The sequence below is a fragment of the Culex quinquefasciatus genome, chromosome 1 (assembly GCF_015732765.1).
Source record: "Culex quinquefasciatus strain JHB chromosome 1, VPISU_Cqui_1.0_pri_paternal, whole genome shotgun sequence".
Lineage (NCBI taxonomy): Eukaryota > Metazoa > Arthropoda > Insecta > Diptera > Culicidae > Culex > Culex quinquefasciatus.
Genome location: NC_051861.1, coordinates 17716542 through 17732644, shown reverse-complemented (window position 1 = coordinate 17732644; position 16103 = coordinate 17716542). Strand labels below are relative to the sequence as shown.

General features: G+C 40.5%; 1 protein-coding gene across 1 annotated transcript; it reads left to right on the top strand.

Moving 5' to 3' along the window:
* Positions 1–72: 72 nt before the first annotated feature.
* On the top strand, positions 73–14837 carry LOC6035435 (transmembrane protease serine 9). The gene is made up of 8 exons (XM_038250251.1): positions 73–244; positions 6131–6611; positions 6667–7259; positions 8240–8492; positions 8644–8822; positions 8894–9005; positions 14070–14368; positions 14434–14837. Exons 1-8 carry the CDS (start codon positions 163–165, stop codon positions 14763–14765), a joined length of 2331 nt encoding a protein of 776 aa, XP_038106179.1. The 5' UTR covers positions 73–162; the 3' UTR covers positions 14766–14837.
* The last annotated feature ends 1266 nt before the right edge of the window (positions 14838–16103 follow it).

Below are 16103 nucleotides of genomic sequence, written 5' to 3'. Positions count from 1 at the left end.
GGGGTATTCACACACTTTGCAAGCGTTATCATCTTGGTGAGGATTCTCGTTGATACTGTTGCCTCTCTGGAACCTTAGTTGAACTTGTGCTGTCCTGCGAACTGGATCGATTTCATTCAATCGCGTTTCTGAGCAGTAATTGATTATATTAATGAAGTCATAATGGCGAGTGTTGATAAATTGATTTTGTTTTTGCAACTAACAATATCGGTTGTCGTCACGAATGTGGTGCTCTGTCAGGAAGGTACGGTAACTACTGAGTGTTTTGATAATAATAAAGGCGAAAACAAATAACAGTGAGAGCATTGGACAGCAAAAATCGTTCATTTTCTTGAAATCCACCGTGGAAAACCAGTTTCTATGATAACTACACACGACGCTATTGCCATTCCCACTGCATAAATCACCCACAAAAGAGACAATTCGCTTACGGTTATGAGTTTCGAGGGGTTGTCCTGACCCCGACTATAATCTTCAACTTCCGAAACCCTGAAGAGTGCTCCTTCCGCAAAGTATACGCGACTCAGGGCAAGCACCGCCGTCGGGATCACTATTGATGGCCATTCGTTGACGGTCTTTTTGGACCAACGGTACAAACCAGAGGTCATAACTACACGGCGTGTTTTCTAGAACAACCTTATCAGGAAAAAATAGTCATCGCCACTTTCAAATCTGTCTTATAGGAAATTTTCTCAGCTTTCCAATGCTTCTAAAAGCGAAATTTTTCATCGGGAAATTTCTGAGATATCTCTATTTTAAGTTGTTTGGTTTTAAATTCCTTAATTATTTATTGAAATTTTATACTAACAGTTCAAAAAACTTATCAAATGATGTGTTTCATGAGTCATTTACTCATCAAAATGTTTGCACATTTTGATGAGTAAGACAAGAAACAACTTTGTAGAAGGTTGCAAACCGCTGAACATTTCTTTTTTCAAGAATTATTTGATAATTACATATTTTTTGTGACAAATATCACGTGTCTACTCTGATTTAGCTTGTTCAACCGAAACTTTAGCAGGTTTGTGATTGTTAATGGTATTATTGAATTTGAATGAATAAATTTGATATTTTCTTAAGCAAACGTTAACCAGGAACATAAATACAAATATGATTTGAAATCGAAAATGTACTACATATTACTGTAGCAAGCTCCAAAAGTCATATTTTCATGAGTATAAAATAAAACTCGAGTCTTCCAATTCAGAATTCTGAAAACACCGTCACAAACATTTATTTTTGTTTGAACAAAAATTAAATCTAAAATATTTCTAATTCCATGATCATTTAATACAAAAACTGAAACAATCACTTCATACTTATGAAAAGTATTTTCCCTAAAGCTTGCAACAGTAATTTGCAGTATAATTTCGAGTATAAAACATGTTTTGTACCCATGCAGCTAGTTAGTGTTTGATTAAGGAAATATGAAATTAATTCATAAAAATCTTGTAATACCCTATCAATCTCAAACCTGTAGAAATTTCGGTTGTATCAGCTAATTCCAAGCTGAATCAGAGCAGACCGGTGTTATTTGTACACAACAATTATGTAATAATCTATTTGTTCTTGTAAAATAATATTTCAATACGGTTTTATTATTATATTATTTGAATAAATCCCACATAATCAAAAATTCGGTTAAAACTTAATTTTCAAAAAGTTTAGCGGTTTGCAACCTTCTACAAAGTTGTTTCTTGTCTTATTTTGCACATTTTGGTCAGTAAAATACACATGAAACACATCATTTGACAAGTTTCCTGGACTGTTATTTAAAAGTTTCCAATAAATGATCAAGAATTTTAAAAGAAAAAACTTAAAATAGAGATATCTCAGAAATTTCCCGATGAAACATTTCGCTCTTAGAAGCATTGGAAAGCTGAGAAAATTTCCTATAAGACACTTTTGAAAGTGGCGATGACTATTTTTTCTCCTTAAGGTTGCCCAGAAAACACGCCGTGGCTAACGATGGACTCTGGTCCATGATATTCCGGTGCCATTCTTCAACTTTTTGGCAGAAGGTTTTATCGTGAGCATGCTGAACCTGTTCTAAGAAAACGCTCTGCTGATTGTTTAACATGTTAGTTTGTGAACATTTTTTTAACCGTTGAAAGCTATACTGTGAAGCAGCATAGAAATCATCCCAGCAACAGGCCCACGGCTTGTCTAAAGGTTATTTTTATAAAACTTGAATGAACCTCGGTAATTCTTTCTGGAGCTTGTTGGGGGGACTGTCCCGAGTCAGGGAAACTGTTTATCGAAAAATTCTATCGGTGAAAATTGATTTTATCTCATTTTGAGGTTTTTATACAATATATTTAAGAAAAAATCATGAAAAAGTATTAAAAAATGGCTGAAATTTTGATGTTTTTTTGTTGTCATTTCATCAAAACATCAGTTTTGAGTTCCCTAAACATGTCTTCAATATCCTACATCATGGAAAAATGTTTATCTTGGTCGTCAGTTTCGATAACAGCTGTAAAATAATTTTTTTCCTAGTTTTTTTCTCAGATTCATCTGGAAACATCAACTTTATTCGTGTTTGTCAAAACTGTTTACGTAGATTTGTAGCAAATAACATCCAGAATAAATTTGCAGAATAAACATGCTACTACATCAAATCTCTGAAAAGTTATAACAATTTTAGTGTAGAGAAAATGTTGCAAATTTTAAAATTCTGTGATATTTATTCCCTTTTTGTCCTACTACTATTTAAATTAATTTCAGGATGACAAATCAAAAGTCCTGAGGTGCATTTTAATATTTTTTTATTTGTAAAAAAACATGTTGAAATTTTTTTGAACATCTTCCAAAATTTTGCTAAGCGACTCAAGTGTATTGTTGAATAAAAATGTTGTATTTACGATGTTCTAATACAACAATTTCCTACGCAAACGGCATGGCCAAACTCTAAAGTATTCGGATCGGCTTAAAATTTCCAGGATTCTCTGCCCAAAATAGTTTATAACATTATTTTGTTAGGTCATTAGGGTGGTTCCGACCGCGTCAATTTTTTAGATTCTGAAAAAAATAAATTTCTAAACCATTACTTGACACTGTTTCATCAAATTATTGTTATCCGGTTTGTGAAAGAAAAGTGACTAATTAGGCTTTCAAAGAAAAATACGCATGAGTTCAGTTAAATCGGCGTTTGATAATGATTAAAAAACAATCTCAAAATTGACATCTTTGAACCACCCTGACGCGACCGGAACCACCCTAATGACATAACAGAAATTATGTATAAACTATTTTGGGTAAAGAATACTGAAAATTTGCTACAAAACGACGTAAACAGTTTTAATAAATACGAATAAAGTTGATGTTTCCAGATGAATCTGAGAAAAAAACTAGGAAAACCCTTTTTTGCAGCTATTATCGAAACTGACGACCAAGATATACATTTTTCCATGATGTAGGATATTGAAGACATGTTTAGGGAACTCGAAACTGATGTTTTGATGAAATGACAACAAAAAACATCACAATTTCAGCTATTTTTTAATACTTTTTCATGATTTTTGCCTAAATATATTGTATAAAAATTTCAAAATGAGATAAAATCAATTTTCACCGATAAAATTTTTCGATAAACAGTTTCCCTGACTCGGGACAGTCCCCACAACAAGCTCCAGAAAGAATTACCGAGGTTCATTCAAGTTTTATAAAAATAACCTTTAGACAAGCCGTGACAGGATGCGTTCAAAAGTTGAAGCGTATCAAGTTCCGGGTAGAAACGAGGACTCATTAAGTATGAAATGATCAAGGACTCGTACGCGTTTATCAGAACCACGAAAAGTAGAAGTAATAGTCTTAATAGTTATTGATCCAGTTCTCTGTGAAGATGCAGCTCGGTACCGACGAGCAAACTCTCCAACACTAGCCCAATATTTTCAAATATCTTTTGAATCGTAAACGTTCCAGCCATGTGTATTCGGAGTAAGTTGGTTGATGCAAACATTGCGGTCCATGAAAAAAAAATCAAAATGATCGGTCATAACCTAAATCGATTGTATTGGTTTTTGCAATCGGCACTTGAACATAAACTTTTTTGTGACAATTCATATATAACAAGCTATACCCCTTATCGATAAACACATAAATTTCAAATCCCATTTTCATAATACGAAATAAACAACAAAATCCAAGAAATCATATTCATAATTTGAATTCTGGATGAGATCGTTCATCATATACAGCGGCAAACCGGCTAAGTTTTTTTGTAGCGGCTATTAGTAGATCATGCTGCAGTTTATTCCTTTTCACCACACTGCTTGTATACTGATTATAGTGATAAATCATGCCACCCAAGAATCGTACAGAAACAGAATAGTCTTGATGTTCAATTCGAATTTGAGAATGGCATTGTAGGCTCGAAATGTTAAAAAAAATCCTTATAATGATAACAGGGTCTTTGGAATTTCTTAGATAGCGAATCAATATAGCCTCCGCAGTGAATGATATATCCTGCTTGCAAAAAAATATAGTTGTTTTTGAACCTGATAAAACCACGTGTTTAGTTTGGATAAGTCTTTCACTTATCTTGTTGACATTGGCCAAAACAACTGTAAATAGCAACAAAACGAAAACACTTGTCACCTTGGCCATGCTAGAAACTGAACTGAATGTAGAGGTGACAACTTTGTGCATCCAAACCAATCATTGCTGCAAGACGATGTAATCACAAGGTTATGGCATTGATTGGCAGTACTACTGCAAATGAATGATGAGACGATCTCACCATCCTTGCAGTCTAGCTGTTTACACGTGAGTTACACCGTTTCACTGCCAGAGGGATATGTAAATCATCATTTTTTTTATTAGTCTCATATTTGGTGGGGCTTTTGATACCATCAAAACAAGCAAGAATCTCATTTTAAGTAAAGAGCCTTTTTGACACCGTGAAACTGGACGTCGGCGGAGGTGAGCACAAAACTCAAGCTTGCGAAACAATCAACGAGAACATCGAAGCGAAATGCTTCAATTGCGGTGGCAACCATTCTACCAAGAATCGAAGCTGCCCAAAACGAGCTGAGTTTGTAAAAATTCTGCAGCAAGCGACGACAAGGCACCAACTAAACCGCCGCAAAACACCACCAGCATTCACGGACGTGGATTTTCCTGCTTTGGCGTCACCTAGAGCGGGATCTGCTCGAGTGGTTCCAAATCTGCAGCCATTGCCGTTGAATCAGCGGCAAAAAGTTGCAGAGAATACAACACCTCCAGGCTTCAGTCAGCAACCGAGGGAAAACCAACCAACATCAACGGATGAAGGCGGTGGTGACCTGTTTTCACCACAAGAATTTCTGAACATTTTCATCGAGATGACAACAACACTGCGTGGGTGCAAAACTCGTGCGGAACAAGTAAGAACGCTTGGAGGATTTATCTTAAAATACAGTTCGTAGTTTACTCGTTCTAATGATTTTGATTTCAATGAATTTACTTTTTTAGTTTTAAGTTAGGATTAGTTGTTAAAGTGATTTTTTTTTCTTTTTTACCCAAATGTATTCGATTCAATGTAAAACAATTCGAAGTAAATAAATGAATGTGAACAGTTAATAAGAAAACGAAATATATAACAAAGATGAAGAGTATGTAGCCATACCACTTAGAATGTAAATGAAATGTAATTATTATAAGAAAGTTCAATAAAGACATATTTAATTTCAAATTTTTTTACAAAGTTGAGCCAGGACTCATGTTGTAGAAAATTGGATGAAAAATCGATTGGCGTAGTCCATTTTCTAATTAAAAATTGTTTTTAGTGCATGTTTCGCAAATGTAAATTGGTTGCTCAATTCTCTCATTGAGAGCATATTTTAAATGATTTGACACCACAATCGAGATTTCAAACCAACAACTTGTGTTCGTTTCGCTTCAGACTTAACATTTGTTTATGACACAAAACACAACTGTTTCTTAAAATGATCCTTTCACGGTTGTATGTGGTTGATATCTTTTTATTAGCCGCATATAAATCAAAAGATCTTCAGAAGTAACGAGTGCCAGGTGTTCAACCATTTAATTCCTTCACAAGCATGACTCATTGAATTTATTACATCACTTTGATCTAGAATCGCTCCATAAAAAACTATCTAGTTATTATGAATCCAATTTTCCTCCCCAGTCTGCCGCACGCCAAACGCCCGTTCCGGCCACTGTGTCCCACGAGTTCAATGTCCCAGCTTTGAACGGTACTTCGACCCGGACCGCATTCTGGACCGCGAGGAACTCCGCTTCATCCAGCTGTCCCAGTGTGGTGCAAACCCTCCGAAAATCTGCTGTCCCGACCGGATTCCAACCTCAACCGTTGCTTCCCCGTACGAACAAGTTTTGCTCACGTCAACTCCGAAACCAATCAGGTTGGTTCAGCAGCCACCGTTGCCGGATCCGACCAACTACGAATGCGGCGTGGATATTCTGGCCGACCGGATCTACGGTGGCGTAGACACCGAGCTGGACGAGTTCCCGTGGTTCGCTCTGCTGCAGTACGAGTCCCGTCGGGGAGTGGCCGAGTTCCACTGCGGAGGTTCATTGATCAGCTTGCGGTATGTCCTAACGGCGGCACACTGTCTGGACAATGACAAACTGGATGACGGAATGCGATTGTAAGGGGGTCTGTTTACCAGATATAATTCGTCAATTAATAACCCCTCTTTCTAGCGTTAGCGTACGCCTTGGCGAACACAACACTGCGACTGACGTCGACTGCACCGACGAAGAGGATGCCAAGAATCGGTGGTGCGCCGATCCTCCGCAGAACATTGCCGCCGAAGAGATCATCCTGCATCCGGAGTACCGGCGAGAGGATCGCTCTCAGCACCACGATATCGCGCTCATCAGGTTGGAAAGACCTGCTCGGGAGACCAACTTCGTGACACCGGTTTGCCTTCCGAGGACCGGATTTCTGCCCTCGGAACCCGGGCGAAACATGACCATTGTTGGGTTTGGTCACACCGGTCGCCGGTCGCACAGTGGAGTCAAACAGAAGGCCCGCGTTCCCGTGTGGGACGGGCGCCGGTGCCAGGACAAGTGGACTTCGATCACGTTGCACGAGGGACAGCTGTGTGCCGGAGGGGACTACAACATCGATTCCTGTACCGGCGACTCCGGTGGCCCTATGATGGTGCAGCGACTCTACTGGACGCTCGAAGGGGTCGTTTCGTTCGGAAATCGCTGCGGACTGGAGGACTGGCCAGGGGTGTACACGAGGGTCAGCAGCTACATGGACTGGATCAGGGCAACGATCAGGAGTTGAGCAATTCCGGTGGGAAAATCCCGTGGGGAAGACACGATCTGTAATCAACTAATGGCCAGATCGCACACATTGAATGTTAATAAAGAGAAGCTTGAGGAAGATACGATATTGTTTTCTTGAGGAGAGGAGGAGGAAGAGACACGAGAGCTGGAGTTGTTTGTGTTTGTTCAAGCGATCGTGCCACTGCTCTCGGTCTCGACGGGACTTCGAACTTAGGTGGCACTTATTGGCTACCTTATTGGAGATTGTTAGTCCTACGATACTCGGAGAAGTTGCAAATGGAATAGTTCACTCTGCAAACACGGAATGTTTACTTTGTTGGAATTTATTGATTGTTTAAAAAATCTCACGATCACGTCAATATTATTCAATTTTCAAATCTTAAAAATTCTTTCAGAAGATTATAGTTTGCCTTATTTATTTTAAATGTTTAGGATCTAACCAGAAATTTTTGTTAAGCATACCATTTCATGAAATCACACAAAAAATAATATTGTACCCCTTTTGTCTTTCCGTTAACAGATCAATCAATTCATTCTTATTGACACGCGAACGCCTTAGCTCTCCGCTCACTCTTGGCCCCTTATCAAATCCTTCGCTCACTTGTTTTCTCTCATTTCGACGATCGCCAACTAGTGGCCGACCATCGACGATCAGTCGGACTCCGTCGTCAAATCTCGTGTCTCGTTTAGCGTTGATTACAAATTGCCAAACTTATCAGTTTCGTCTAATTAGTTCGTCGCGAGTCGTGGATCGGATCGGAGTGGATCGACTGCCTCCTCCCATTCTTGAGATTGGCTAGTGTGGTGCGTCTCGTGACATTTTGGAATGTCACCGATTCCGGTGATCGCGGCCACTGCCGTCGTGCTGTTGTTTTCGAATTGCTGCTGCTCAACGGCTGCTCAACTGACGGCAAAAGGTGAAGCTTGTGGAATGTCGATCGCTTCCGGTGTATACGTAAAGTCGATTCTTCCGTAGATCAACCGCCCGTTTGGGACGTGACCACGCTGTGTAACATTCCAAACGAGCCCGGCCAGCAGGGGACCTGTTCCGATCCGGATGACTGCCCGGCGTACGCCGCGATCAACGATCCGGCCAGCCTGAGCTCGGTAGGCCGTTTAAGCTTCCTGAAGGCGATCCAGTGCAATGTTTCTGCGCCGACGTCCGCTCCCGGTAGCGTAGTAGGCGGTGGCGGCGGCGGCATTTGCTGTCCACGTTCGGGACGCTACAAGTACGTCACGAGGCCTACTAGGTCAACCAGATAAGAGACGCTCCCGGCGCCGCTGGAATTGCTTCTTTACTTTCGTGAAAGGGGTCAAGGCGATGAACTCGTCGCTGTGCTATAGGGTAGAGGAACCTCACTTGAGTCTACATCTCCGCAGGTCACCAGCGCTGAACGAGAATCTTCCACGGCGGACGCGCACCAAGTCGACGATGGTCCACTCGAGGTTCGGCGATGACGAGATGTGCGGCTTCCAGTCGTACGTGGCCAAGATCCGGGGCGGAGACATTGCCAACATCGACGAGTTTCCGTGGATGGCGATGCTACTGTACGAGATGAGTGAGTGTGATGGGCCGTTGAGTGGTGTAATGAATTGCTTGGATTGAGCGGGATTTGTTACAATTTTCTAGAGGGCTCCAACTCGGTGGTGCACGGCTGCGGCGGGGTGCTGATCAGCAGGGACTTTGTGATAACGGCGGCGCACTGCGTCACGGGACGCGAGTACGACAGTAAGGGACCACTGTGAGTATTTGAAGTTCTTCTTTGCTGCTTCTCAGTGTTGATTCTAGATTCCTATGCTACTAGTATTTCCGATATTCAAGGTTTTAATTCTTCTTATAAAACAAAATGTAAATATAGGACCCGATCCATTTTCGGGTGCTTAACTATTTGTTGATTTTCAATTTTTATGCAAAACGATTATCGCAATTATCATAGTCTGCCTATTATCGACCGAGATGGAAAAGGTTTTATCGGTTGCTTTTTGGCTCATAAATAACTCCCCAACATTTAGAGTGATAATTGCGTCCACACTAAGTCATTTGATTTTTTAAAATATTTACTTTCCACTATATTGCCTTCCTCACTGAAGCAAGGCGATAATCCAGCTCTAAAAATAAATTTTGTATTTAAAGCTCGAAACCCCATGCAATATGTGGGAGTGGCGACCCAGTCACGAAATATTCTAGCAGAGCTGGTTCTGCCAGAACTCTGCTAGAACGGTGAAACATTTTGCCTTCCTCACTGAGGTAAAGCTATAATCCTGCTCGAAAAATGAACTTTTGAAATACAGCTCGTAGACCTATATTCATGTATACCTATCGACTCAGAATCGAAAACTGAACAAATGTCTGTGTGTGTGTGTGTGTGTGTGTGTGTGTGTGTGTGTGTGTATGTGTGTGTGTATGTATGTGACCAACAAACTAGCTCATGTTTCTCGGCACTGGCTGGACCGATTTTGATCAAACCGGTTGCATTCGACTTGGTTTAGGGTCCCATACATCGCTATTGAATTGTTTGAAGTTTCGATAAGTAGTTCAAAAGTTATATATAAAAATGTGTTTTCACATTTATCCGGATCTCACTTATATGCATGAAAACTATGTCCGGATCCATCATCCAACCCATCGTTGGTTAGGTAATCATAAGACCTTTCCAACGAGTCCAAAACATTGAAGATCTGGCAACCCTGTCTCGAGTTACGACCACTTAAGTGATATTTATGTACTTTTTTGAAGCTGAATCTCACTTAAATGTATGTAAACGAAGTCCGGATCCATCATCCGACCCATCGTTGGTTAGATAATCGAGATACCTTTCCAACGAGTCCAAAACATTGACGATCTGGCAACCTTGTCTCGAGTTATGATTACTTATGTTATATGTGTGTACGTTTTTTTTGGATTCATAAAAATAGCTGAAATATGTGTCCAAACCACTCATTGTTGGTAAAAAAAGAGGAAGGCATCAACCACATAGCATGAGCATGAGCATGAGCATGAGAGACCACCCATGGTTGTCCTTCTCCGTTGCTGAACAGAACCGTAATATCCTTTCAGCACTACTGATCATAGGCTTCGACTATCAAGTGGTATTTCCCTTATCAACAGCATGTATGAATGCGCTGAAAAGATAAAAAACTATGATTGCCAAAACAAGATCAGTTGCGAATAGGTAACAGTCATTGGCCACCAACGACGCCCGCCATGTCAGTTTGTAGATCTCGGTTTTAAGGGACGGGAATGTTAGTTAGCGCAGGTTGCTACTAGGGCAGCTGATTTACTGTGCTTACACCCCACGAGCGCCAGGAACCTGAAAACTTGTTAGTAGGATAGGGTGTTTGGTCAGGATTCATCATAGAAGATGATGATGTGACCCAAAATCATAGTGTTTGTTGAAAGGTATTATATTTTATTCTCAAGGCAAACAATCGGATGCTGCGGATGAGACATTTCCCGTTTAACTGTTGTTATTTTTTTAATGAAATGGTTTAATCTTAGACAGCCGGCTGTGGAAAGATAAAACCAAATAATATTTATTTATAAAATGAGGTGTTAAACGCAATGCTGCAATGATAGCGTAGTCTGATTTTTAATTATTTAATCATTTAGTTCATGAATTTGTTACGGAATAGACGCGACGAACTCAACCATCAAGTGTCTTCCGATCTTCTTTCTGTTAGTATTGATTTTCGTTGCCTCTCGAGCTACGATGCTATGGAGAGCGCTTAACACACAAACAACCGACGTCGAGCCCTCCGAGCTACGGAGCTATGGGAAGGTCTTTTCAACACAAGGGCTTGAAGCACACAATAACTCACCGATTAATATGAATAATTTTCAAGATCGATCTTGTTTTATAACTACAGCGCGACTCACTCCTGATTTTCACGATCCCGAATACAGCACAAAATGAACACCGCAAAAATCCATCTTACAATCCTGATTTGTTTTTTTCTTATTTTTTCATTTTTTTGCTTTTTTCACTTTGCACACAAACACAACCATAATTGAATAATTTCCCCCAAACAACGCGTCCCTTCACTCAGCATTCATTCAGGCACAATCCTGATTTTTTTCTTCACATGCACATAAACAACCATCCGCTTGCACTGGTGGAACATAATCGGAACACAAACAGCGACACAAAAGAGACGAAAATTATCACGAAAAAACAGGACTGCGCGTCCCCAGAAGCACTGCACTTATCAAGGAAGGCATCAACCACATAGGTAGATTAAGTTAGTTTTTTCTAGAATGCTGTAAGAATATCCAGCTCTGTGAGAACTCCGCTAGAATACTGCTAGAACGACTCACAATCCAGAGGTTGCTGGTTCGAATCCCGCGACGGGCGCTCTATAATTCTAAAAGTCGCTCCGTGCCGTACTCAAATACTTAGGAGCCCAGGGAGACGAAGTCCTTGTAGATAAAAGAAAGACACTAGTGGATGGTACTAGAAAGAGTGGCCGACTGCTATAAAGTCAACTTTATTTTTTTCTTCTAAAAACAAAATAAAGCTCCAGGAATCGTTTGATAAATATGATTCTCTGACATATCCTACCAATATCTGGAATCAATGCTGCTAGCAATGGCAACACTGACAAAAGTGAACACTTGGCAATGACTAAAGCTCTGCTGAGAAAGTCTAGTTTGGATCCGACTGTAAACGCCTTAGTGTCGTACTGTTTTTTGATTCGAGGCCACGGGAGTGTTTTTCGAACGCATAACTTTGATGTACACTTGTACACTACACTGGTTCCAGTATGATTGCAAATGTTTTGACATATACCTCATCACCAAATTGGTTCCTTACTTACCGAAAGCGGAATTCTTTATGTTTATTAAAATCAGATCTTATGAGTTTACATCGATTTACTTTTTATTTTTTCCATGAAATTAGTAAAAAGAATTGTTTTGCTAAGATCTCTTTTGCTTTTTTTAACCAAGTACTAACATTGATCATTTCCAGACCAAACACAACCATCGTTGAAACCATTCCAACAAAATAAATCATCCAAACAAGAGATAGATCATTAACGACGATAGGCTTTAACACGTTCTCCTGATGCAAAATGCGATCTTCTAGTTCAAAATCCTTGGACAGAGCTCCCTCGGAACAGTAAATCTGGGTCAAAGATAGGACTTTTTCGATGATCACAGGATCTCCCATCATCCACATAAAATAGGGCCGCTCATTGACGAACGCTTTGGACCATCGGTACAGGCCGGAGCTTACCGCGAATGTTGGATACTGATTGGCCACATTTTTTGCCCATTCGTCGTGTATTCTGCAGTACGAGTTATCGTGAGCTTGCTGAACAAAATCTTTAGAATTGGTCTGCTGTATTCCACGCATGTTGACTTCAGCGCACTTGTCTAAAATTGCAAAGTTATGCTGTGATGCCATTTTAGCATCATCCCAGCAGCAAGACTCGTTCAACAGTTGTAGCGTGTCCCATTCCGGATAAAAACGAGGACTCAGCAGGTACGAAATGATTAAGGATTCGTACGCGTTGATCAGAATTACGGAGAGTAGAACGAAAAGCCCGACGAGAATTCGCTCTAGCTCTCGATGAAAATGTACTTCGGTTCCCACGGTTAGCATCTCCAGTACTAGTCCGGTGTTACGCACAAAATTTCTCAAGTGGCATTTCCCTGACAAAAATGTTCGAAGTATAGAAAGTCCAATAACCGAAGCAAGAAGTGTAATCCATGAAGGTTTATCAAAAGGGTCTATCAGAACATAAATGGATGGTAAGGGTTTGTTCAATCTTGGTACATGAATGGAAGCTTTTTTGTTCCGATTTAAATAAATTGGAACGAACCCATTATCATGATACAACTTGAACTGATACTTTAAGTTAACAACTAATAGTTGAGCATGAGCAGAAACCACGGATATTTCTATTGTTCCATTCAAACGGGATGCAATAAACTGCATCACACGAGGATCTACCGGATCAATTGGTTGCGTAGAAAACCGAAAACCTCGTAAGTCATTGGTTGCAGCTATTAGTGGATCTTGTTGTAGGTCAGTCCAACTTTGCAAAGTATTCGTAAATCTGTTGTAGTGGTAAATCGAACAATTTGAACCGTCGTGCACTACGAAAACATCGTTCATGGTCCACCGATGGCGCAATATTTCTTCAAAAGTTTTACTAACCGTAACAACAATTCTTCTCTCGCGGGTTAAAGAAAGGTAGAGAATATCGCGATGCAAAGTTTCGATAAACAGTATAGGAGTTAAGCCAGAAATCTTACGAGAATTTCGAAATCCATGATAGACCTTTTCTTGATTAAAGATTATGACAGGATTTATCAAATTATTTAGGAAACTTTTCAACACAGCTTCCGATCTATATGATAGTTCTGGCTGATAATACAGAACAATTGTATTGAATTCTGATTGAACGATTCTTTTTGTTTCCAAAATTTTCTTGCCTATCTGGCTTACATCAGAATGCGTAGCGGCTAGCAGTGACAAAATCGATAAAATTGCAAACATTACCATGTTCAAACTATACTGGGCTGGAACTAGTGACCACAAAGGTAACACTGCTTTTTGTTGGCTGAAACAGTCGGGGTAAATGGAAATTTTGAAATGCACAAAGGTATCCATTGCCACAATATCAAGTACACGTGTTTATCCTTTGTCACACATAATTTTGATGCACGTGTGTAAATATTGATAGTCGGGACACACTCAAACATGAATGCTATGACATCCAATGCAACTAGCAAAATTGTTTTAATGAATGATACATCGAGATTCAGAAATCTAACCCCATCCGACATTATCCCATTCCAGCAAGTACGTCCGCCTGCGGGAGTACAACGTGTACGACGATCCAGACTGCGTCATCGAGCAGGACCTGCGCGACTGTTCGGAGGAGAAGGTGGACGCCGCACCGCTGCGCATCCAGGTCCACCCCGACTACGACTCCAACAGCCGCAACAAGTACCACGACATCGCACTCATCCAGATCGAGCGCAGTCCGGAGTTTTCGGACTTCCTGCGGCCGATCTGCCTGCCCGAGCCGGAGCTGGAAAACGGGGCCTCCGAGGGGAACAAGCTCAGCGTCAGCGGCTGGGGCCGGACGGACATTTGTAGGGTTCTCAGCTCTTAAGAGCTTTGGGGTCATTCAGTAACCAAGTTCATTTATATCCAACAGTTCGCAAACAGCTGGGCAACAACGCGTTGAGTCCGATCAAGCTGAAGCTGGTCCTCCCGTACGTGGACTCCACAACCTGCAAGAAGATCTTCCGACCGCAGCAGCTGGACATCGGACCCGGTCAGCTGTGTGCTGGCGGAGTTCGCGCCAAGGACACCTGCGGTGGCGATAGCGGCTCTCCGCTGATGTTTTATGATCTGAAGCAGGGCGTTTGGGTGCTGACCGGAATCGTGTCGCTCGGCGTGAGGGACTGTGGAACCGAGGGGATTCCCGGGGTGTACACCAACGTGCGTGAATATCTGCCCTGGATTAAACAGAATGCGCACGTTTGAAGGGTCTGCATGATGATATGACAAGTTTCTAAGCGAATAGATTAAATAAATTCAATATCGACAAAACCAAAATAAGGCGGCTCAAGTATCGAAAGAACAGTCTAAATCAGCTGAGATTTCGCCGTTGGTGACGTCAAATTGAACAAGTGTGAGGCAAATTCCTTTGGAAAGAAACAAACTTAAAATGCTCATAAGTATCGACAATAAACGTGTTGAGCAGATTTTTTTTTCGATTGACTCCCAAAATCTGTTCAAGATCCGAACCAGCTGTTGGAAGATGAACACCTGAATAAAGATTGCAAGCGATGCACTGTTGTCTGGAAGCATATCATGGTTGTAGAGTTAGAGATGACACCACATGTACTTTCTTTTTGACAGAGCTGTGGAGTCAGTTTTTATTTTTGTATAACCTGACTATGACTTAAAAAGCGACTTCCAACTTGCAGCCCAATTTTTTACTGTTTACTGCATTAAGCACAGGGTTGCCATGTTGCCAGATAAACCTGAGAATGCCAGATTTTTCGAGTGTCAGCCAGAATATAGATTCAACTTTCTCTGTGCAAGATATTGACAGATTTTGCCAGATTTTTCACTTTATGCCTATTTTGAACATGTTGAATTTAAGAGCGAGTCCACGAGCAAAGCATACCCATCTCGCATCAACCTCACCAATCTGCCTGAAATATTCAGGGGTTGTTTGTACATATAAAACTAGCATCTGGCCAAAATATGAGCACTCTAGGTCAACGGGAAGTGGGGCAAATCGGGACACAAAGTTTGAAGGTTCAAAAACGTAAAAAATCTTAAAAAGGCTATAACTTAGGTAAAATTCAATTTAATTTCAAAATTCAAAATTCATCTTAAAGGGCTTCAAAAATGCAACAAAATGCAGGGTAGAGCATCTCAATTGGTTAATTCTAAAGGGAGTTATTGGCATTTTAGTGAAAAAATAGCATAATTTTCAAACTGAAATAAAAAAGTGTTCCATCCAGATATCAACTCGGTTCGACCTGCAGCTTGTAGGGGACATCTGGGACTACCATCTGAGACTGAGACCACTTTGGGTAAGGCAGTTTAACATATCAAATAGACACTTTTACTTTTAGTGAATTTTTTGGTTGTGAATTTATGCTCGGGGGACCCCTTAGATCCCATTTTCTGGTGATAATTTTATCATATTCGTGTTCCTGAGACAATTTCACAATAGAAACATGCATAAAAATGTTTGTTTTCATCCATTTTAACCCTTTAAAAAATGACAGTTAAAAAAAAAACTTTGATTCACATTTATTGAAAATCAAGTTCGTTTCCAAGGATACTAGATGACACCAGAAAAAA